This window comes from Labeo rohita, chromosome 16, assembly GCF_022985175.1.
Source record: "Labeo rohita strain BAU-BD-2019 chromosome 16, IGBB_LRoh.1.0, whole genome shotgun sequence".
In the NCBI taxonomy this organism is placed as follows: Eukaryota; Metazoa; Chordata; class Actinopteri; order Cypriniformes; family Cyprinidae; genus Labeo; species Labeo rohita.
Genome location: NC_066884.1, coordinates 33,075 through 55,497, shown reverse-complemented (window position 1 = coordinate 55,497; position 22,423 = coordinate 33,075). Strand labels below are relative to the sequence as shown.

General features: G+C 43.6%; 3 protein-coding genes and 1 long non-coding RNA gene across 49 annotated transcripts; 1 reads left to right on the top strand and 3 right to left on the bottom strand.

Annotated features, from left to right (window-relative positions):
* Positions 1-743: 743 nt before the first annotated feature.
* On the bottom strand, positions 744-4,552 carry LOC127178323 (potassium voltage-gated channel subfamily S member 2-like). Of its 2 annotated transcripts, XR_007829328.1 has the most exons (3): positions 2,564-4,552; positions 1,403-1,481; positions 819-832 (listed from the first exon to the last, which is right to left on the bottom strand). XR_007829328.1 is itself a non-coding variant. In XM_051131112.1 (2 exons), exon 1 carries the CDS (start codon positions 4,101-4,103, stop codon positions 2,568-2,570), a length of 1,536 nt encoding a protein of 511 aa, XP_050987069.1. In that variant the 5' UTR covers positions 4,104-4,552; the 3' UTR covers positions 744-832; positions 2,564-2,567. The 2 variants fall into 2 exon arrangements, 1 of the variants encoding a protein (XP_050987069.1); XM_051131112.1 differs by lacking the exon at positions 1,403-1,481 and having other exon boundaries at positions 744-832.
* A 533-nt stretch (positions 4,553-5,085) lies between these two features.
* Positions 5,086-11,785, top strand: LOC127178324 (NIPA-like protein 2). The gene is made up of 12 exons (XM_051131113.1): positions 5,086-5,160; positions 5,748-5,828; positions 8,423-8,491; positions 8,632-8,800; positions 8,929-8,988; positions 10,267-10,388; positions 10,584-10,680; positions 10,773-10,911; positions 10,985-11,073; positions 11,172-11,235; positions 11,326-11,420; positions 11,503-11,785. The coding sequence occupies exons 2-12, from the start codon at positions 5,823-5,825 to the stop codon at positions 11,607-11,609; spliced, it is 1,017 nt and encodes a 338-aa protein (XP_050987070.1). The 5' UTR covers positions 5,086-5,160; positions 5,748-5,822; the 3' UTR covers positions 11,610-11,785.
* Positions 5,851-8,082, bottom strand: LOC127178326 (uncharacterized). Of its 45 annotated transcripts, none has more exons than XR_007829333.1 (9): positions 7,695-8,082; positions 7,405-7,524; positions 7,032-7,191; positions 6,754-6,873; positions 6,594-6,713; positions 6,466-6,545; positions 6,266-6,385; positions 6,017-6,056; positions 5,851-5,936 (listed from the first exon to the last, which is right to left on the bottom strand). It is a non-coding gene; the product is annotated as an uncharacterized LOC127178326 (long non-coding RNA). The 45 variants fall into 45 exon arrangements; XR_007829341.1 differs by having other exon boundaries at positions 5,875-5,896; XR_007829330.1 differs by having other exon boundaries at positions 5,878-5,976.
* Positions 11,786-11,868: 83 nt separating the features above from the next.
* Positions 11,869-20,852, bottom strand: pop1 (POP1 homolog, ribonuclease P/MRP subunit). Its single transcript, XM_051131111.1, has 16 exons — positions 20,570-20,852; positions 20,017-20,092; positions 19,827-19,931; positions 19,200-19,375; positions 18,842-19,102; positions 17,839-17,926; positions 17,534-17,712; positions 17,092-17,306; positions 16,392-16,479; positions 16,214-16,307; positions 15,670-15,789; positions 15,277-15,392; positions 14,539-14,727; positions 13,184-13,338; positions 12,928-13,089; positions 11,869-12,828 (listed from the first exon to the last, which is right to left on the bottom strand). Exons 2-16 carry the CDS (start codon positions 20,090-20,092, stop codon positions 12,273-12,275), a joined length of 2,580 nt encoding a protein of 859 aa, XP_050987068.1. The 5' UTR covers positions 20,570-20,852; the 3' UTR covers positions 11,869-12,272.
* Positions 20,853-22,423: the final 1,571 nt, after the last annotated feature.

The following is a 22,423-nucleotide window of genomic DNA, read 5'->3' as shown; positions in this document are numbered from 1 at the left end:
CATTCTTTTTATTATTTGAAAACATATTTACTCTTATTTCGACATATCTGGTTGAGAGTCACTAAAATACTTGCAGAATGTGGCTGGAATTTATACATTTTGGAAGCGTCTTTACTGTTTTCATCCAAACTATCAAATACGGGGTCATTTGACTGTGACAAACCGAAGGAGCTGAGTTCTGCCCAGCCTCTGTTTCAATCAGAAATACATCAATATAGAGAAATCATCGCTCATCTATTTCATGGAAACGCTTATTTTTGGCATTCAAGAAAAACAATCACTGCTAATGCTAGTGATTAGGATTGATGTGACTCCTTTCATTTATATTGTTAAGCTCCAGTGAACTTCTTCTCCACATGAGCCACAGCTGACATTTTGCTCTCATCTGTTCCAGTTAAACTGTGATAAATACCACTCCCGACAGAGTTTACATGGTTAAATTGTGACCCCTTTATTCTGTTAACACAGTTCTCACCTGTTTCCTCTGTGTGCTGCTGAAGACGCTGTGGCCTGCGCTGCATCTTCTCACCAGCAGAGGGAGACACGGTCCGGCTGATCATTATTGAAGCTGTTTTTACTCTGAGGGGAGACATGAATGACATGAGATGAGATGAGATGAGATGATGAGAAACTGCAGTGTTCACATGTACAGTCTCATCAGAGTGATGTGGGATAGAGAGAGATACCCATCATGCACTGCACTCTTTGGACATCAATGACAGGAAAGTAGTTCATGGTGATTCCAGTTGACGGCTCGGGTTCCTCTCAGAGACAATCACATTTGCTCGACAAGAGACTAGAAACAAGCGGCTCGTCGTCGGCGGTGAAGACTCTGCAGTCGATCATCATTATAAAAGCGTAATACAGAACAATATGAAACAAAACAGATTTGGCAAACAGTCACTAAATTAACGTACAAATATTAGATGATGTGAGCTATCTTGTGTTTGTGCTGCAGTTTTATCCAGTTTTTACAGTTGCGACAGAAACATGCTGAGCAGAGGAAGCAGAAAGCACGTTTCCAAGGGAACGGAGCTCATCGTCATGACGGCTCTCCCACGAGATACTGCGGGCGGAAGCAGCGACACACGACAACCAGAACACGCATGACACGCACACGCCTGTGCTGCTGCTGCACGCCCGACAGAGACCCAACGCTGACCTCAGCATACAGCCATAGAATGGAACAGAACCCATCGCTTTGTCAGCAGGGTCAGTGGGAAATCAACTGTGTGACTTTTATTGGGTCACCCTTCCCCCCCACTGGCATTATTGAAAATAAGGCTCATTTTCCAAGCCATTATGTTTTACTAAAATCAGTCCATTTTTTTAATTGGAAATTATTATTACCATAATGCAAAAAATAAATAAATAAATAAGAAAAAGAAAACATTCTCCTTACTGTAATGCATCCAGACAATGTGCTCAAGTTCCCTGTAATTGCCATGATTTAAACGATGGTTTTCGTTAGATTCTTCTTACTGCAACACAGTATTTTTACAATGATTTGTTTAATAAATATAAGGCAGTACATCCAACACTGACATTTACTTTATTCCACATTACAGTTATGAGGGTTTGGGCTAAATGTTTAATGAAAATAGTGTCACAATGCAAAAAAATCTCTGGTCTCAAAAACAGGATTCATTTTTCAATTTTTTTAAGTTCACAAAAAAATTATGAGCTGGAAATATGACACAAATCCACACGGGTAACAAACACGCTTATGTTCGTTATTACCCGATTCAGATGTCGTGTATCGCTTTCTAGCACAGAACATGAGCTCTAGTACAAGCGCTAATGAGTCTGATTCTGCCCTCACATCCACATTTAAAGATCACACTAGAAAACACCCCATAATGACACACCAAAACACATGTGACTTTTACACGTGAGCCATATACTGTTTGATTCTAACGCAGCACGATGTCTGACCTCTGACCCCGTCCGTCAGGAATCACATTCAGCATGTACAATTCGAATTAAACAACAGCAATATCACCAAAAGAAGAATGATAACCTGTGATAGCTACAGAACAGAGGATATTGTTTACCTTACGCTCTCATTCAAAAGCAACAAAACTTCACTGGAAATCATTTGTTTCATTTCAGATGGACTGTTGTTATGTCTCTGACGGTGTGAAGATTGACCTGGATGACTATGCTTCTCAAAATAGAACCAGTACTGTTAAATCTAGTCACTGCAATTGCTTTTCCTTACTGAATAGCAATGAAAACCTTCAACTCTCTGCATATATATATATATATATATATATATATATAGTGGCAACCAGGGGAGATTCAGCGCTAAACAAAACGGTCAGAGAAAACCTCTGAACCCAATGAGGCCAACAGCTTCCAGCAATATAGACCTGCTGCTCCCTCACACTAAATGAAGCCGCTGTGCATGCTGGGCAATGGGAGAGGAAGCTGAGAGACCACCCATGTGAAGAAGCTGAGGGTCCCATTCCTGCCCGTATAAACCATTACTGTGATCGGACGGTGTGAGTGTCTCGCTATTAAGACCAGAATGAAGCGTGAGATCCATGAGGAAAACACCCACGCGTCTAATGCAGAGACACGTTTAAACTGTGATCGCTGGGTGAACTGCGGCTCATGTTGGACAGGCTGGCCATCAGTGTCTTGACTTTATGAGCGTAATAATTCCTCAGATTCACAGACGGAGCCTCCTTTATTCCCCCGTCGAAGTCGCAGCTCCGCATGACGACCTCCAGCTGTTTCTGTCTCTTATAAAACAGAGAGAATTTGTTAAATATCAAAGTGATCGGAAGCACGACGACCAATATTCCGGCGAGTATGCAGGCCGAGGCCGTCAGTTTGCCCGCCGCGGAGCCGGGAACCACGTCCCCGTATCCCACGGTGGTCATGCTGACCGTCGCCCACCACCAGCTGGCCGGGATGGTGTTCAAGCCCTCGTTGTCCTCCTTCTCGACCGTGTAGGCCATGACGGAGAAGAAGGACACTCCGACGGCCAAATACAGCAGCAGCAGGCCGATCTCCTTATAGCTGTTTTTGAGCGTGGCGCCCAGGGAGCGCAGGCCCGTGGAGTGACGCGCCAGCTTCAGGATGCGGAAGATCCTCATCAGTCTCAGCACCTGAGCCACCCGGCCCAGGTTGGCCAGCGCCGGGCTGCTCTCCGCCACCAGGTTGATGACCAGCGTGAGATAAAAAGGCAGGATGGACACCAGGTCGATCAGGTTGAGCGGGTGTTCGAAGAAACGGAGAAGGTCCGGCGCCACGGCGAATCTGGCCAGCAGCTCGAACGTGAACCACCCGATTCCGAAGCGCTCCACGGCCTCGAAGCGAGGGTCCTCGCGGGGCCCGCTGCCGTCGGCGTCCGGGAGCGTGAACTCGCTCATGCTGTTCATGCACATGGTGGCTATGGAGCCCAGCACCACCACGACGGAGAAGATACTGACGAGCCGGCTGGGGATCGAATAGCCGGGATTGTCCAACATCAGCCAGATTCTCCGGCGGACGCTTCCCAGCGGCTGCTTGTCAAATTTACCCGCGTCGTTGTAGAACTCCAGGATCTCGTCGAAAGACGACGTCGTGCTGCTCTCCTCGCTCTTGTCGTCCCAGTCCGTCTCCTCGGGCTCCATCTTGCGGCAGTGGTAGGTGCCGCTGCAGCACGAGTCGATGAACAGCTCGTCGATGCCCCAGTACTCGATCTCCTGACTGAAGGAAAAGATGCAGAGCTCATCCATGACGTGCAGCCTTCCCGTGTTGTAGAAGTGCAGAACGTAAGGGAAGAGCGTCGGATTGCGGTCGAAGTAGAACTCGTTCTCGGAGTCGTCGTAGTCGTCGCACAGTTCCAGGATGGACTCTTTGGACCGACACCTCAGCAAGCGCGCGAGCCTGGTCTCGGGGAAGCGAGAGAGTCGCTTGGACAGCAGCCGGCGCCTGAATCCCCCCACGTTGATGCGTATGGCGCCCTCCTCCGGCGCGCAGGCGCTCTGCCCGGTCATGACTGATCGATCAGCGAACGAGGGAAGCGCAATCGCCGTGAGTTCGCTCCGTCTCTGGTGAGCTGCAGTCTGAGACAAAAACACGGTGCAGACAGAGCAGCATGAGAAGACCATCCGCAGACACTCCACGTCGCTCTCTCACCAGTCTGTCCGTTCACACACACCGACTGAGCGCCGCTTCATCGTCTCCGTCGAAACGGCAGACGAACCCTTCATCGGTCACACGAATCACGAACAGCGCGATGGAGCCGCCCCGAGCATCTTTCTAATTCGCATTCCGTTTCTACGGATACGATTCATGTGTGAGGCGAATTAGAGCGTCGCAAACTCACGGCGATCCCAACACGCGCACAGCTGCAGGCGCGCGCACGACAGTGACGACACTGACGAGTCCCGCTCGTGACGGTGGTGATATCGTGACACAAAAACACGTTTCTGTCGGTTCAGCGTGTCGAAATGCTGATGACTTTCAGTCAGCTCTGGAAGATTTCCTACAGTGTCTTGAAGAATGCACGAAGACGCGATGGGCGCGTCTACCGACAGACAACAAGTGCAGCATCAGAAGAAGCGCATCGATCGCACTGCAAATGTGTCACGATCATATCTAGGGTGAAGCCTCTCAGGAGCTGTTTTTGGCCACTGTGGTTTTCGCTAGATAAAATAACGTCGGAATAAAAGTATCTGATCAATAAATGTAGAAGTCTAGACCTCCAGCTGAGATGATCAGAAAATCAACATGTTGAAAAAAACACCAGCCTCTTCATACACCAGCCTTTCCTCTAAATAATATACAGGAAAAATGAGCTTTATTTTCTTCATCTTTAAACAAACGCTTCTTCATCTTTAAGATGATAATGAGCCATTTTGATTTTTGTTGTGCTGGCCGTTTTATTTGTCAGTGTTTCAAAGGCCACTGTATTACTGTAAACCTGACAATCACACACTTAAGCACACATTCTCAGTGTTAGCATGCAAGAATGTGCTGTAATGTAAGATAATAGATCTACTGTCCATCCAGCACAGACTGACCCCGCCTGCAACTCACACACACTCACAGAACACTATTGTCCTGCCCTGCACAAAGAGTCCTGTAAGCATGAACACACACACACACACACACATACACACAGAAAGTCCCAGCACTGCCTCTCGTTCCTGTACCGGAGAAGCCGTATGTATTTCTGCTCATAATCGTTTTGTTGACAATACTGCTGTGATTTTTCATAATAAGACTAAGCCTTTAATTCAAGTCTTATTAGACTTTATATATTGTGGCCTGTTCTGCGGTTGCTTATTGTCAAGTACTTTTGATGTTTGATATCAGGTTATTGTTGTTTTTTTAAGATTTATGGAGTTTCACACAGTGAAGGTCAATGGTATCCAAAATGAATTAGAATGTATATGTGAATATATATTATCTGCCATTAGTTCAGCAAATATAAAGAAACTAAAGTTCAGCTAGCAGAGGTGTTAAAATTCCTCTTCCATGTTGTCACTTTAAAAGTGTAATATTTGTCAAGTTACGTGTTTACATACTGTTCAGAAATGTGAAGGATTTAATTTCCTGTAAAGGATTTCACATCATTTTCTTTTCATTTGACTCAGATCATGGATGTATGTCATGTCTGAGCACTGTACGATTTGAACGTACACAGACTGTAAAACAGACAGATAAAGCTCTGAACAGCAGCTGAACGTAAAAGAGATGAACATGACTACAGTTGTTATGAATTTGTGTCTGTTCTTTTCATTTGCCAGTGGTGCAGTGTGTTTGTGAATGTGGTTATCCACTCTCTTTACATGCCTTGTGGGAACGACAGGTGAAGATCCAAGATGGAGGTACAAAAGTAACAATGCAGGAAACAACCTCTAATCTGAAGCTAAACTCAAACTACAGCGACAACAACCTCCAATCTGAAACTAAACTCAAACTACATTGATGACAACCTCTAATCTGAAACTAAACTCAAACTACATTGATGACAACCTCCAATCTGAAACTAAACTCAAACTACATTGATGACAACCTCTAATCTGAAACTAAACTCAAACTACAGCGACAACAACCTCCAATCTGAAACTAAACTCAAACTACATTGATGACAACCTCTAATCTGAAACTAAACTCAAACTACATTGAAACTAAACTCAAACTCAAACATTGATGACAACCTCCAATCTGAAACTAAACTCAAACTACATTGATGACAACCTCTAATCTGAAACTAAACTCAAACAAACTGACAACAATCTGAAACTAAACAACCTGAAACAACCTCCAATATGAAACTAAACTCAAACTACATTGATGACAACCTCCAATCTGAAACTAAACTCAAACTACATTGATGACAACCTCTAATCTGAAACTAAACTCAAACTACATTGATGACAACCTCTAATCTGAAACTAAACTCAAACTACATTGATGACAACCTCTAATCTGAAACTAAACTCAAACTACATTGATGACAACCTCCAATCTGAAACTAAACTCAAACTACATTGATGACAACCTCTAATCTGAAACTAAACTCAAACTACATTGATGACAACCTCATTGATGACAATCTGAAACTAAACTCAAACTACATTGATGACAACCTCTAATCTGAAACTAAACTCAAACTACATTGATGACAACCTCCAATCTGAAACTAAACTCAAACTACATTGATGACAACCTCTAATCTGAAACTAAACTCAAACTACATTGATGACAACCTCCAATCTGAAACTAAACTCAAACTACATTGATGACAACCTCTAATCTGAAACTAAACTCAAACTACATTGATGACAACCTCTAATCTGAAACTAAACTCAAACTACATTGATGACAACCTCTAATCTGAAACTAAACTCAAACTACATTGATGACAACCTCTAATCTGAAACTAAACTCAAACTACATTGATGACTAATCTGAATCTGAAACTAAACTCAAACTACATTGATGACAACCTCTAATCTGAAACTAAACTCAAACTACATTGATGACAACCTCTAATCTGAAACTAAACTCAAAACATTGATGACAACCTCTAATCTGAAACTAAACTCAAACTACATTGATGACAACCTCTAATCTGAAACTAAACTCAAACTACATTGATGACAACCTCTAATCTGAAACTAAACTCAAACTACATTGATGACAACCTCTAATCTGAAACTAAACTCAAACTACATTGATGACAACCTCTAATCTGAAACTAAACTCAAACTACATTGATGACAACCTCTCAATCTGAAACTAAACTCAAACTACATTGATGACAACCTCTCAATCTGAAACTAAACTCAAACTACATTGACTAAACAAACTACATTGATGACAACCTCTAATCTGAAACTAAACTCAAACTACATGACAACCTCTAATCTGAAACTAAACTCAAACATTGATGACAACCTCCAATCTGAAACTAAACTCAAACTACAGCGACAACAACCTCCAATCTGAAACTAAACTCAAACTACAGCGACAACAACCTCCAATCTGAAACTAAACTCAAACTACATTGATGACAACCTCCAATCTGAAACTAAACTCAAACTACATTGATGACAACCTCTAATCTGAAACTAAACTCAAACTACATTGACAACAACCTCTAATCTGAAACTAAACTCAAACTGAAACTAAACATTGAAAACAACCTCTAACCTCTGAAACTAAACTCAAACTACATTGATGACAACCTCTAATCTGAAACTAAACTCAAACTACATTGACAACAACCTCCAATCTGAAACTAAACTCAAACTACAGCGACAACAACCTCCAATCTGAAACTAAACTCAAACTACAGCGACAACAACCTCCAATCTGAAACTAAACTCAAACTACAGCGACAACAACCTCCAATCTGAAACTAAACTCAAACTACATTGATGACAACCTCTAATCTGAAACTAAACTCAAACTACATCGACAACAACCTCCAATCTGAAACTAAACTCAAACTACATTGATGACAACCTCTAATCTGAAACTAAACTCAAACTACATTGATGACAACCTCTAATCTGAAACTAAACTCAAACTACAGCGACAACAACCTCTAATCTGAAACTAAACTCAAACTACAGCAACGACACCTGAGAATTCACTTCTGAGTTTTTTTCTATCAAGGTTTCTCTTCCAGCTAAATATGTAAAGAGTTTTGCTTTAGCACACACTGCACTTTCTGGGTGTTGTTGATTATGCAAATGTAGCACATGTTCTTCAATCATCTTTGTTGACCATGGAGAAGTAATCCAGCAAATGGTGTTTTAGGGATGAGGAAAGGGTTGGATTGAGGCATCGCTGGGTTTTCTGGGCCCTGTGCATAGTGTATAGGTTGGGCTCCTCGAGGCTCCGGGTCCCTGTACCCCATCCTATCTTCCCTCGCTAGTGACGCCCCTGAGCTGATGTTTTGTGTTCGTAGGTTTATATCGTGGGGATCTGCATCGCAGTATGTGGAAACTTTCTCATCAGCATCTCCTTAAATATCCAGGTGAAGCTCGGCCCGCTCACACACCTGCGCACACAATCACACACACAAACGCTCTGTCAGTGTGTCGGTGCTGCACATGTTTAATGTTTAGAGGTTATCTCTTCTAAACTGTTGTAGTGTTGCTGGTGTTTGTTGTGCAGAAATACACGCATGTGCGGCAGTCGCAGCGAGGGACGAAGCCGTACTACACCAGCCGTCTGTGGTGGTGCGGGATCCTGCTGATGGGTTTGGGGGAGCTGGGGAACTTTGCTGCGTATGGATTCGCACCGGCGTCGCTCATCGCTCCTCTCGGCTGTGTGTCTGTCATCGGTAGGACCTTCCCTCTGTTCATTAAAACACAACTGAAGGCTGCAGTTCTGTAGTTCAAGTATCAGCATTTTACTCTTTGAATGATATTCAGAAGCTCGTAAAGCGTGTTGTGTCTCTCTCTCTTTCAGCGAGTGCCGTCATTTCTGTGGTGTTCCTCAAGGAAACGTTACGCGCTTCAGACATCCTCGGTGAGATATTAGAATCCTTTTAACATCTCATGATGAAGTTCTTGTGAGCTTTTTCTTAGTCATCTCTTGTTATATAGTAAAAGAATCAAACTCAAGATTATATTATAAAGCAATACTGGGGAAAGTTTGTAAGATCGTCAGTTCAACCAGTAAGTATTGAGCCTTGATATAAGAGTCTTGAAACTGCGGTCCATGCTCTTGTATCATCAAGACTTGATTACTGTAACTCATTATTAAGGGAATTGGTCAAGCATCTATCCAACGGTTGCAGAAGGCTTAAAATGCTGCCGCAAGGCTGCTATTGAACGTTAAAAAGTGTGAACACATTACTCTGCCTTGGTTTCTTTACATTGGCTTCCTGTACATTATAGGATTGATTTTAAGCTTCTTTGATTAGTGGCCTTGCACCGACTTATCTATCGGAGTTGTTAATTGAGTATCGAAGTGGAAGAACGCTGAGATCAACAAATCAGAATGTACTTAAAATTCCAAGGACTAAGTTAAGCTAAGACCACGCGTTTGCGGCAGTAGCGCCAAGACTTTGCAATAGCTTACCATCTCATGTCAGGAATGTTGATTCTGTCCATGTTTTTATAGCACAGCTAAAGACATATTTGTTTGTCATGGCATATTTTTCTTGTTGATGATTTTTATTATTATTATTATTGTTGTTTTAGGTGATGTTTTCCTTGTTTTATCTTGTGATGGTGTAAAGCACTTTGGTCGACATGTGTTGTTTTAATAGTGCTATATCAGGGGTGCCCAACCCTGTTCCTGGAGAACGACTTTCCTGCAGAGTTCAGCTCCAACCCTGATCAAACACACCTGTCTGTAATTATCAGGTGCTCCTTCAGATCCTAATTGGCTGGTTCAGGTGTGTTTGGTCAGGGTTGGAGCTGAACTCTGCAGGAAAGTCGATCTCCAGGACCAGGGTTGAGCACCCCTGTGCTATATAAATAAATTTTACATTACATTGAGCTACAGGGATAACAAAGTCATTAGTCCACATCTAATCATTCTTTCAGAATTCAGGAGATTACTATTAGTTCAATTCATTTTTTTGTTATCGTTGACTACAGCTTACTGGGTCAGGACTGAATCAGTTCAGTGTGAGTCACGAGTCTTTAGGGTCTGCTGAAGAGCGGTTTAGTGGTTCACACCATCTTTCCACAAAGCTCTGATGAAACCGCAGCACTCCGAGCATAATGTAACTTGAACATGTTTCAGTAAACTTTCCTCAGACTTTAGCTCTTGTAATGAAGGTGTTTTGGTTCTTAGGAGGTGCGTTAGCGCTGACCGGCACCTACTTCCTGGTGACGTTCGCCCCTCATTCGTCGCCTCACGTCACGGCCAATATGGTGGAGCGTTCGCTGGTCAGCTGGACGTTCCTGATTTACTTTGTAAGTCTGTTGTAATCGTGACCAACTTACAGTACAGGTAACTGATCACATTTTATTTGAGGCCATAAGTAAAATGACACCTGGAGATCCACAAACACAAACTAAAACTGAAGGCCCCGACCGGCTTGAACGTCACTTTATCACGTTTAAATGATGTGGCTCTTCAGAACAAATTTTTTGTCTGTCTCTCCGCAGATGTTTGAAATGATTCTCTTCGCTATCCTGATGTATTTGTATAAGTGCAGAAACGTGAAACACATCGTAATCATGATGATCTTGGTGGCGTTACTCGGTAAGAACAGATCCTGGTCTCGTTATGGATGGAGCAGTATGAGACTGTAAATATCATGATGAACAGATCAGTAAAAAGCGTTTCTGTCGCAGCTTCGGTGACGGTGATCTCAGTGAAAGCCGTTTCAGGGATGATCACAGAGACGATCCGTGGAAGTCACCTGCAGCTCACCTATCCCATCTTCTACATCATGTTCATCATCATGATCACTTCCTGCGCCTTTCAGATCAAGTGCGTCTGATCCTTCTTTGACACGCACACACGTGCTCAGAAGAATCTTGCTCATTTCTTTCCATTTGCTCAGGTTTCTGAATCAGGCCATGAAGATGTTTGACGCCACTGAGATCGTGCCCATCAATTATGTTTTCTTCACCGCGAGCGCAGTCGTTGCTGGTCAGTCGTTTTAAATGTGTTTTGCTGAATAAAGGCCAGTTGCTTTTCCTTCCTAGAAAAACATAAAAATGCCTAACAGAATATTTTTCCATTTCTAGGCATTTTATTTTATGAAGAATTTTATGGTTTATCTTTGATATACATCATCATGTTTGTGATTGGGTAAGCGTTTCTCAAAGGATATAATTTACAACAACATTTGCCTGTTTGCAGTTTAAGATGCGTGTGTGTGTGTGTGTGTGTGTCGCTCAGGTGTCTGCTGGCATTTACTGGAGTGTTTCTAATCGCAAGAGCTCGTCCTAGAATCAAGATGGACCGTGTGTTCATTTCAATGGGCCAGATTCCAGGTATCCCATAACGCCTGACAGCAGCCCAGCGATCCAGCCGTCAAACGCTTGGGATATAATGGATCTGTTTTGTGTATTTTAGGCAAAAGCTGTACGGATAAAGTGCAGCCACAGTCAGACGACAGTAAATATGGAACACTGGCATCTAAACTCACGTGCAACAGCGGGATTCAGCAGGACGAGCCGTAGACGGAGCGCAACCCGCAGGAGGAACGGAGAACGGCATTAACTCCCAGTGTGTGTGTGTGCGTGTGTATATGTGTGATGGAGTTCAGGTCCAACTAACTGAGTTTTGAAAATGTTTAATTTTGGATGCATAACGAAGTTTTATTATGATTTTTTTTAATAAACTAGTTTCAAACGGAGTTTGATACTTTGCCTAAAGAAAAAACATGAGTGTTTCATAAGAAACTAAACACACACACACACAAACTGAAAACATCAGATCTCAGGAAGGTAAAGTGCTTTAATTTGCACCGATTATTAATCCACTGGAAGATGCATCATTTATGTTGCCTGAACAGAAACTAAAACACTGATCTTGGGTTAATAGTACACAATCTTCACAAACTGACACAGCAGAGTGAGAACAAAGTCTGAAGCCGTGTATTTAAACAAAATAAAATGTCTTGGTAATTCAAATATCCCTTTTAAACTGCATCCAAAAATGACAAAAAATTCAACATTTAGAGTTTCTCTTAAAAAAAAAAGTTTCAGCACATGCACTCCTAAATGGTGAGTCTCGGAGGTGCGACATGCATCGGTCTGTGAATGTGTTGATCAAACAGCAGCTTAAGGAATACAGAACACATGTTGAACACGCCACAGAGCGGCTCAGTCACGTGACAGACTCTATATGTCGATGCTGATGCGAGCGTAGCGATACTGCAGTGACGAGGGGTTTCGCAGCAGAACGACGCCGCGCTGCTCCTGCGGCTGCTGAAGGATCATGTGCAGGAGACCAGACACGCTGATGAAGGCCAGCGCTTCGCCGTGGCCGGCGGCCAGAGAGAAATCGCCTTGCTGCACCCATCCCAGCGTCAGCCGGCTGCAGTGGGACAGAACGCTGGGCAGAGGCGGCGGCCAAACGCCTCTCACGGCACAGGCCGGCTCTTCGGGGCCGCTTGTGTGTCGACGCAGGTGTTTGAGGTGGTCTTTGTGTCGAGGCTCCTGCGGGCCGCTGCTGTGTGCATCTTTAAGCAGCAGTTGGAGGTCAGAGGTCGTCGGGACGCACACCGTGGCGTGCAGCGCCGGCTGGCCTTTACCCAACAGACGCAGACGCACCCACACCAGACTCCGCCCACATTCCTGCCGCAGCGCCGCGGCCGTCGCACGGGTCAGCGGGAAGGAGTTCCTGCGAGAGGACGGACGGCACCAGGCCGACAGCTGCCGCAACGCCTTCAGACTCCTGCAGACACAGCGACTGATCATGTGACACACAGCAGAGCGAGACAAACTGCAATCTATCGCCTCGTGTGGCGCACGACCGACACGTGGCACCTCTGACCTCAGAACAGCGAAGTCCGACGGTCCGGTTCCGCAGTCGCTCGTCGTCTCCGCGCTCAGGTTCACGAGCTCCTCCCACTCCTCCGTCAGCTGTTGCCAGGGGCAACGGAACGGCGCCAAGCAGCCGTGTTTGATGTAGTTGGTGCGTTTTGATGGAGGACGTCTGAAAGCAACAAAGTCATTTTCCTTTTCATCATGACAGAGACACTGTTGTGCTGAACGACATAAAACTCAAGATTTCCACACACAGCCCTAACCTTTTGAACTTTTCCAGAAGCTCCGCCTCCTGCTCTGATTGGAAGCGCTGTCCTGCAGGGCAGTCTGGGTAATCATGAGGGAAGTGAGGCTGACCCGTAAACTGGGAGGCTTTGACACTCATATGGAGGCCACCGACACGAACACCGCGATACACCTACAAAACACATTCACCGAAGATCATTATGAGCGTCTGATGAATAAACGGACAGTAAAGATGCTCAAGACGACTTCCAGTTCACAGCCTGTTTTTGTCCTGTCTGTCAATGACTAGCAGCAGTGTTAGCTCAAACGACAGCGAGTGTCGTGTGTAACCTTAACCTACCGTCAGGTCAGTCCCTCTCAAACAGTCCAGTGATGCTGCTTGACCATTTATATATTCTTTTTTTTTTTTCATGCTTACCTCTATTCATTGGTGCACAAAACCACCATTTCATTTGTTATTTTAGCCGCTTTTCCACTATCGGACCGAACCGTTCTCTTTGCTAAATGTTCCATTACGGAACCATTCCATTCATTTTCCACTGTGGTGCTGATAACGGCGCTTCTTGGAATGTAACACTAATGCGTCAGTCGTTGCATGGTAACGGAACATATAAGTGTAATGTGAACAGCCATATGGACGATGATTAGATATTTCTGTTTTTGGGAGTCCTTTTTTAATCTAATATTTACTTTGTTAAATAACAGAAAAAAGGACACAACTGTTGACACAAAAAATAAAATAAACAGAAGGCGACGACAGGTATACCAACAGATGCGGAGGGGATATGCATGCCACCGGAGATGGACACAGAAGGTAAAATTCCTTTTTAAAAATACCACATTCCACGTAGCGGAGCTGTTTACTTGGCTATTTGATCAAATAACGTGCTTCCCTTCGCACTCGCACTCTACCAGCACGGCTTAGGACAGTTGTCTAACAGTGCCAAGAACGGTTTGTAATCGTGCTTACGTGGAAATACAACTGGAACCGTACCTGACAGTTCTTAGAACCGTCAATCATAAATATAATCACTATAAAAAAAACAAAAACAAAACAAAACTGTTCAACACTTATAGACTTATGCTTATATAACATCGGTTTATTTCTCAAACCATAAATAAAGTAGGCTTTTTCTCAGATTTCTACTAGTTCTGTAACCAGCAGAATCTCAAACTCATCATTTATACAGCAGGTTTCTATATCCCTATCCAGTCCCCCATCAGAGATAATCAAACCTATACACTTCTTTCTAAATACTTGTTTTCCAATACCAGTACATAGAGGTAACAACGTCACGTAAGTCAAGAAATGCAATCGAAATGAAAAATGCCAGAACAAGGTGGTCCACACACAGACGTTATCAGTACGTACCAGAGGGACCCAGAATGCCATTCCCCAGCCCTTGGGCAGCATCAGATCCCAGCCGGACCCCCAGTGCAGACGCTCCTCACCACGAACACGACCGCCCTGATGAACCAGCAGCACCGGAACGCCAGCCTGAGCAGCAGCCGACAGCCTCGAACCCGGAACCAACAGCTCACTCCTCATCCTGTTCAGCTCCTGACACACACACACGTCTGGTTTATTATCTTTGTGGGGACTCTCCATAGGCGCAATGGTTTTTATAATGTCCACACTGTATTTTTTATCCCCTTACCCTAACCCTACCCCTAAACCTCATTCTGTATGATTTATAAGCTTTTGTACCCATGGGGGCCTCAAGCCAGTCCCCACAATGTCAAAAATTTCAGGTTTTACTATCCTTGTGGGGACATTTGGTCCCCACAATGTAGCAAAAACAAGTACACACACACACACACACACACACACAGAGATATGATTTTATCGTGACGTACATGGACAGGTGTTATTTAAAAGATCTTATGCCTTATGATGGCACGTGCAAGAGCTCCAGTCATGACGACTGTGAAGTTTGTAAATCTTTGGATATCAACAAATATGAAGAGGCGTTTACCTCTTAAAGAGACAGTCACAGAGACTCTAGACAAACCATCATGAGCTACTGAATTCTGATAATATAAACAGAGCAAGAGCATGTTCTGTACGTTTCATTTATAGTACGGTCTGTAGAGCCTCGCGTTTGTTTACCTGCTCGGATGGTCGGTTGTGTGTCACACGGTCTCGAACAGACGCATCCCACAGCGTGCTCTGACTGCAGTGAGCCGCAACTCCTCTGAGAGTCAAATCTCTCACACGACTGTCCTCTAAACACACACACACACACACACACACACACACACACACACACACTTGTGAAAACAATCACAGCATAAACATTCCTGATGCGTTTTACTCTGGTGCAGTGAGACAGTGCTGCGTGTGTGAGAGAGAGACAGAATCTCAGGCCCTGCCAGGATTCGAACCTGGTTCATCTGCATGAAGACGCAGCGGCTCCCTGAGCTCAGGGTCAAACACACACACGCACGCACGCACACACACACACCCCTGTCTCACTGTGTGACGGAGCGGATTCATGCGTACCTGCGCTCTGCTGTAGATCAGGTACAGATTTACCACGTTTCTGAGGTAAAGTGAGTCTGGGATCATCTACAGTCAGTCCCAACACACAGCCAGCTGGGAGCTCTGCTGTTGAACCCACTCCTGTAAAACACACACACACACACACACACACACACACACACGTCTGGTTTATTATCTTTGTGGGGACTCTCCATAGGTGCAATGGTTTTTATACTGTCCACACTGTATTTTCTATCCCCTTACCCTAACCCTACCCCTAAACCTAACCCTTACAGAAAACTTTCTGCATTTTTACTTTCTCAAAAAAATCTCATTCTGTATGATTTATAAGCTTTTGTATCCATGGGGACCTCAATTTAGGTCCCCACGGTGACACTAGTCCCCAAGAGTCTGTGTGTATTCAGGTTTAGGTCCCCACAAGGATATAAAAACAAGTCCACACACACACACACACTGAGCTATTCAAACACAGACACATCGTAAGACATCTTCTGTCTCCATATAAAGCAGCACTGGCTGTCATGTGATGTCAGTCTTCATTCACCTCTCAGCAGTTGGAATATGTCTGCCTGTTGCTGATGGACGCTCGTGTCAACCTCATCTGTACTGTGATTGGACGGCTTCGTCACTTCCATCTCCTACAGAATAGAGAGTGAATCATCAGTGTGGCAATGACTGACGGACACATCGGTGTGAGTGTGATGTCATCCACAATCTCTCACCTCACTGGCTGGACGGAGTGTGTCTGTGAGCACCGTGTGGGCCAGCGGACCAATCAGACGATAGCGCACAATCTCCATAGTCAGGTCACTAAACAGCATATCAGGAATGATCACATTTAACAATTAACCCGAGTTGACATGCTACACAGCAACGGTTTTAATCCTGGTCCTGGGGAGCCACCGCTCTGCATATTTTGTATGTCTCCCTGACTTAACACACCTGATTCAAATCATCAGCTCATTAAGAGAAAGCTCCATGAATTCAGCCGAGTGTGTCAGGTAAGGGAGACATGTGGGTCCCCGGGACCCCGGGACTGAAAACCACTGCTTTAGTGTGTAACATCAGATCACTGAGGCGTCCAGAGCTGATTCAACACATACTGTGACTTGTGTGACAACTTAAAATGTGGGAAACACATTAGTACACCTACAGGATCAAAGCGGCCAGTGCAGCAGTGAGAAACGCAGCTGCCTTAGATGACAAATGATAAGAACGTGTATTGACATGACTCTGATCACTGATCATCCAAGTGGATGCTGCACACTGGTGGTGGTTGAGGAGAGATCCCCCCATAAGAGTGTAAAGCGCTTTCGGTGTATGGCAATACACAATGAAAGTGCTATATAAATACACTCATGCATTCGTTCACCATAAAGAGTCATCACATCATCAGTCGGAGGTCAGCATGTGTTTGATCACCTGATGGTGATGGCCGTATCAGAGGAGTGCCAGCGCACAGCGGTTCCGGCGGGCCGCGTTCCGTTACCCAACAGCCTTTTCGAAAGTTGCTCTGCGTCATCTTCGTCTCTCTTCCTCTTCCTCCCTGCATATGGCTCCACAGCGGGACAAGACTCCTCAGAGATGGACACGGCCTCAAAACATTGACACACCAGCTGCAGCTCAGACAGCACGTCCTGCCACACACAGGCACCCAATACAAACAAACAAACAAACATACATACATAATATATATATATATATATATAAATAAAAAATGTGTGTGTTTTTCATACATTTTTTTCATACAAATTTCATTACGACAGAAAACAAGCTATAAACAGCATCCACTGGAGTCACATGAGAAACCACACACACACTAACATGTTGGTCAAGCAGACTGTTTCTGGCCTAAAAGATTAACCTGTCTAAGGGCCGGATGGATCCAGATCCACAGCTGTCTGTCTGAGGCATCAGGGACCCGGGGCCTCCACAGGAAGTCAGCAGGACCCAGAGAGCCTTGAGGAAACTGATCTGCTTTGTACAGATGGACGCTGCCCTGACGTGCACCTGAGAGACACGACGCTGCTGCGAATGTGGGACCTACAAAAAAAACCCCAAAAACAAACAAACCAAAAAAAAAAAAAAAAAAAAAAAAAAAAAAAAACACAAGAAGCTTAGAGACAATATCAAGAATCTCTGGAGAACCACACACACACTCACACACACCTGTTTGTTTGCTGGTGAGTCGAGCGAGTGCTCGCAGCATCTGTTCTTCAGATCCTTGAAGCTCCAAACAGCAGTAATATGACAAATCCTGAGAGAGAGATGCTGCTAGTGAGTGTGTGTGTGCTTTTTCGTTATGTTTAAAGCATACAAAATACATTTAAATTTATTACAAATAAACATCACAGCAATCCATCCCAGAGCCAACAAGAATCTCCAGAAGTGACCAGAACCTGACCAAAGAAACCTGCATTTGGTGACACCCTGAAAGGAAGTAATGTTTTTTTATTTGTATGTTTACCTTAAAGGATCAAATAAAACATCTTATTTTCAGCTGTCTGCTGTGTTCTGCGCTGGAGAAGCTGATGGTTTGAGGCGTAACCACTGATCTATTGGATTGCTCATGATATCGTAACAGTGAATCCACCGCACTGACATCTGAATACATGTGACCCTGGACAACAAAACCAGTCATAACGGTAAATGTTTTAAATTGAGATTTGTACAACATCTGAAAGCTAAATAAAAAAGATTTTACAGCAACGTATGGTTTGTTAGGATAGGACAATAGTTGGCCGAGATACTTGATCTTTACTTAATATCCTAATGATTTTTGGCATAAAATAAAAATTGATCATTTTGACTCATACAATGTATTGTTGGCTATTGCTACAAATATACCAGTGCTACTTAAGACTGGTTTTGTGGTCCAGGGTCACATATTTATGTTTTGTATGCGGATTCAACTTAATTCAATCCGTACACTTGTTCACTGTGGCTGTGTAACTGTTGCGTTAGATAACATCATCTTGATTTGTATACTAACTTAACATCAACGCAGGGTATGCACCGGAGCACGAGTAGGATGGGGCATTTAGATTTTCTTGCAATCATGAGGTGCAAGTACACATCACAGAAGTCAGTTCTTATTTTCTCAGAGAATATGACAAACATGCAACGAAGTGACCTCGTTAGCTATAACGAAGCAGACGAACGCAAGCGTCACCTGCAGCAGGGCGTGCGTGTTCATGGCTCTGTAACTGGCTCTGAAGCTCTTTGCGGTGGGTTTGAGAGGCAGACAGTAGCTCCACGTCTTCAGCATATGGAAGCGTTTGGCGTGCCAAATATGCGTCTCCAGCCATTTGTTCTTTCTCTGTCTGCGATTGAACTCCAGCAGCAGGTTCCCGTGTCTGCGACGTGCTCGCCGACTCCTGCTTTTGGCCAGCTGTTTCTTCTCTTTCTCCGGTGCGCGTTGACTTCGTTCAGCCTGGACACACAGACACGCCCAATGAACATGGATGGGAAGAGAAAAAAAAAAAAAAGAAGAGTATGGCATATGTAGATGAACGTAGGTTTCTCAGTACCAGTCTCTCAGCTCCCTCTCGCAGTCGTCTCGGCAGTCTCTTGGTGTTGTGGCTCATGGCTCGTCTGCGCATGTGCTTTGGCAGAGCGTTGAAGATGTGACAGCTGCCTGCAGGTTTACCGACGGCCTTCAGCATAGCGTTCACTTCGGCGGCGCGCGCTCTAGCGAAGAAAGAGGCTGCAGGGAGGAATGAACATCAAAAATGGCTAGTTCACAAAAAGTACTGACATTATACACTACATTCATTCATGGCACGCATTTCATCCGTTCTTGCATTTGCCACCGCTGGCCTTTCCTTCTTACACGGAACGTAACAGAATCACAATGATATTTTCCACACAGCTCAAGTGAACAGAAAAACAGGAACAGACTGAATTTCAGTTCATTGTTCTCAATGTTTTGTCGTTTTCAGATCACATTAACGTCTGAGTACATTCAAATGTGCATGTCATAATCAGCTTGACGTCAATAATGCAAATGACATTCTGGATCAGGCGTGTCTCAAAACTGATTTTGTTTCAAACATCACGCACAAATCTTATGAAGTACTTTTATGTTTTATTTTATGGAGCTTGATAATTGACAGTTTTCTTTTTTAGTAGAAACATTCTTTAGTTGTAAACGTTACCTGTGATGTGTTTGGGCAGATCTTGACTGTAGCTGTGACCCCCAGGCTGATGACCTCTGACCCAGCCGCACGCCTGTGACCCCTGACCTCCCTCGGTACCGCGACCTGTAGACGATGAGCATTCGACCAATAACACAAACGACATATGATCAAATACTACAACATCTGCCGAAAGAAGCCTTCATCAGACCTGAGCTTGTGTAAATGACGTTTCTCGGCTGATTTTTCATCTTTTTTTCTCTCATTCGGTCCTTTGCTCCAGTCATCTGAAACACAGTTTCATTTGAATCAACTCAAGTGACTCCACCGTATATACACGACAATACACGCCATACCATACAGAAATGACCACACGCATTATAGAGAGTGAGATATACAGTACAGAACAACATTATATACACAAAGTGTGCAGAATTAGCTTTACACACTCACAGTAAACACATCACATGGTACTATTCAAAAGGTGAAGTCTTGATCTCTTTTCCTATCTAGTGTGTGTACTAGTGTACTGTCTATCTTACTGCAGACTTGGCATTGTGTCTTGCAAATACAGCGAACTCTTATTGCATTGTTTAGGTTAAAGGTTTGATTTAAATTAGTGTCAAGCATAAAGAGTGCTGTCGTCACACAACATGAATGTAGTAAAATCAGGGTTCATTCAAAAAGGTAAACATGTCATTTAACATCCATTAACCTGACCACAAATGAAAGAAGGAACTTAGCGTGAAATTATACTGTTTTACCTTGAATAGTTGCTGTTTTCTGCCTATAGCTCCGTTATTTTTGTCGGTCGTGTGTGACAGTGATTTCACCACAGATATTCGCTTCTCTCCGCTAAACCAACCGAGCTCATTCTGTTTCGTGATCGATTAAGAGGGGAAACACGCGCCTCCAGCACACAAGACCTCACCTCGAAACTCCGTTAATCGGTTAAGTGAATCCGGTCCGTTTAATTTGCTTTCTACAGTTTGTGCGGACGTTTCCTGTTCGCACGCTCACGCTCTTTCTGACAGCACACGTGCACAATCTGCGCTGATTTCCGGTTTAAAGGATGATGGGAAATGTAGTTCATTCTGCTCGGGCTCAAAGACGCGTCAACTAGTCACCGATCGATCGTTGAAATCACATACATTGTGTAAAATGAAAATTATTAAAGATGTGTAGTAAAAACAAAAAGAGCAAATTTACAGCAGTTTTTTAATCTCTTTTTTTAATCAGACATGGCAAAGATGCCTCTGAATACAAAAACCCCAGCATCAGCAGCATTAACAGTGTTCCTCTTTTTTATTAAGACAGTCACTCTTAATAATCGAGTAGTTATTATTGTAATTATTAGCTTTTTTGTAATTCATACGATGGACTAAGTCTGCAGTACATCACACTATAACTGAGCATTTTTCATTCTAGTTCAACTTTAAGGATCAGAAATGTAAATGTTTTGTTTCACATAGAAACAGAATGTCTTTAATCGCTCAGGCACGTGTGTCTAAATATTTACCTAGTGTTTTAATTCTACATTACATTTATTCATTTAGAAGAGGGCTCTGTTCTTTTTTCCAATGTTGATGAAGCTGATGAGTTTTCAGCTGACTCTCGAAAGGTGTCAGGGATTCAGTATTCCGGGTGGTGGTGGGAAGATCTTTCCATCAGCCAGGAACGGTGAACTAAAAATGTTCTAAAAAGAGATTGTGTGCCTCTCTGTGATGGTAGCACGAGGCTTTGCTCACTTGTTGATCTCAGGCTTTTGGAGGGGACGTAGATTCGTAGGAGTGAGTGGAGCGGCAAAACAAAGGGAAACCCGGAGGCGGCCAATTAAATTTAGCACCGAGAGCGCACACTTATGCATCTCACGACTGTGTCATGCATGAAATAATGTGTGTGTGTGCATGTGTGTAAAACAACAAACTGACGATTTATATGCTTAATCATCTGTAATTGTATATACATAGTTGTGATTGATTGTAGCTGGAATTTTTAGGAACTTGGTAAGAAAGAATCAAATACAGAAAGTTCAAAATGAGCAGTTTCTGGAATTTTTACTGAATTTTACTTTAGTTTTTAAAATGTACTGAATGTAAGTAATGTAAAGGTACTGAAATGTCACAGTAAACTTCCATAATTTACAGAAGGGATATAGTTTAAAATTACACACGATGAAAGTCCAACCAGAAGAGCATTGCAGTAGCACAACCTAGAAATGACAAGGGCCTGGACAAGGAGTTGTGCAGCAAGCTCCATTACGAAGGGCCAGATCTTTCTGAAGTTGAGATCCACCTTTCTCTTAGGAATGTGGTCATGGAAGGTCAGCTGGTCTTCAAAGATTACAAAGATTACTTGATGACGTTGTTGATGAACCTAGCTGGATGGTGAAATCATGCTGTAGAGTCGGAGTGGCAGGGGGTCAAGTCAAGTCACCTTTATTTCTATAGCACTTTATACAATACAGATTGTGTACTAGGCAAGCTAGAAACTACCAGGCAGGTGTGTTGAGGCAAGTTGGAGCTAAACTAAGACACCGGCCCTCCAGGACCGACATGTTGCAGGATGTAGAATTCTTTTATATACATTTTAATTCTATGCCTATTAGGGTTTGTCAG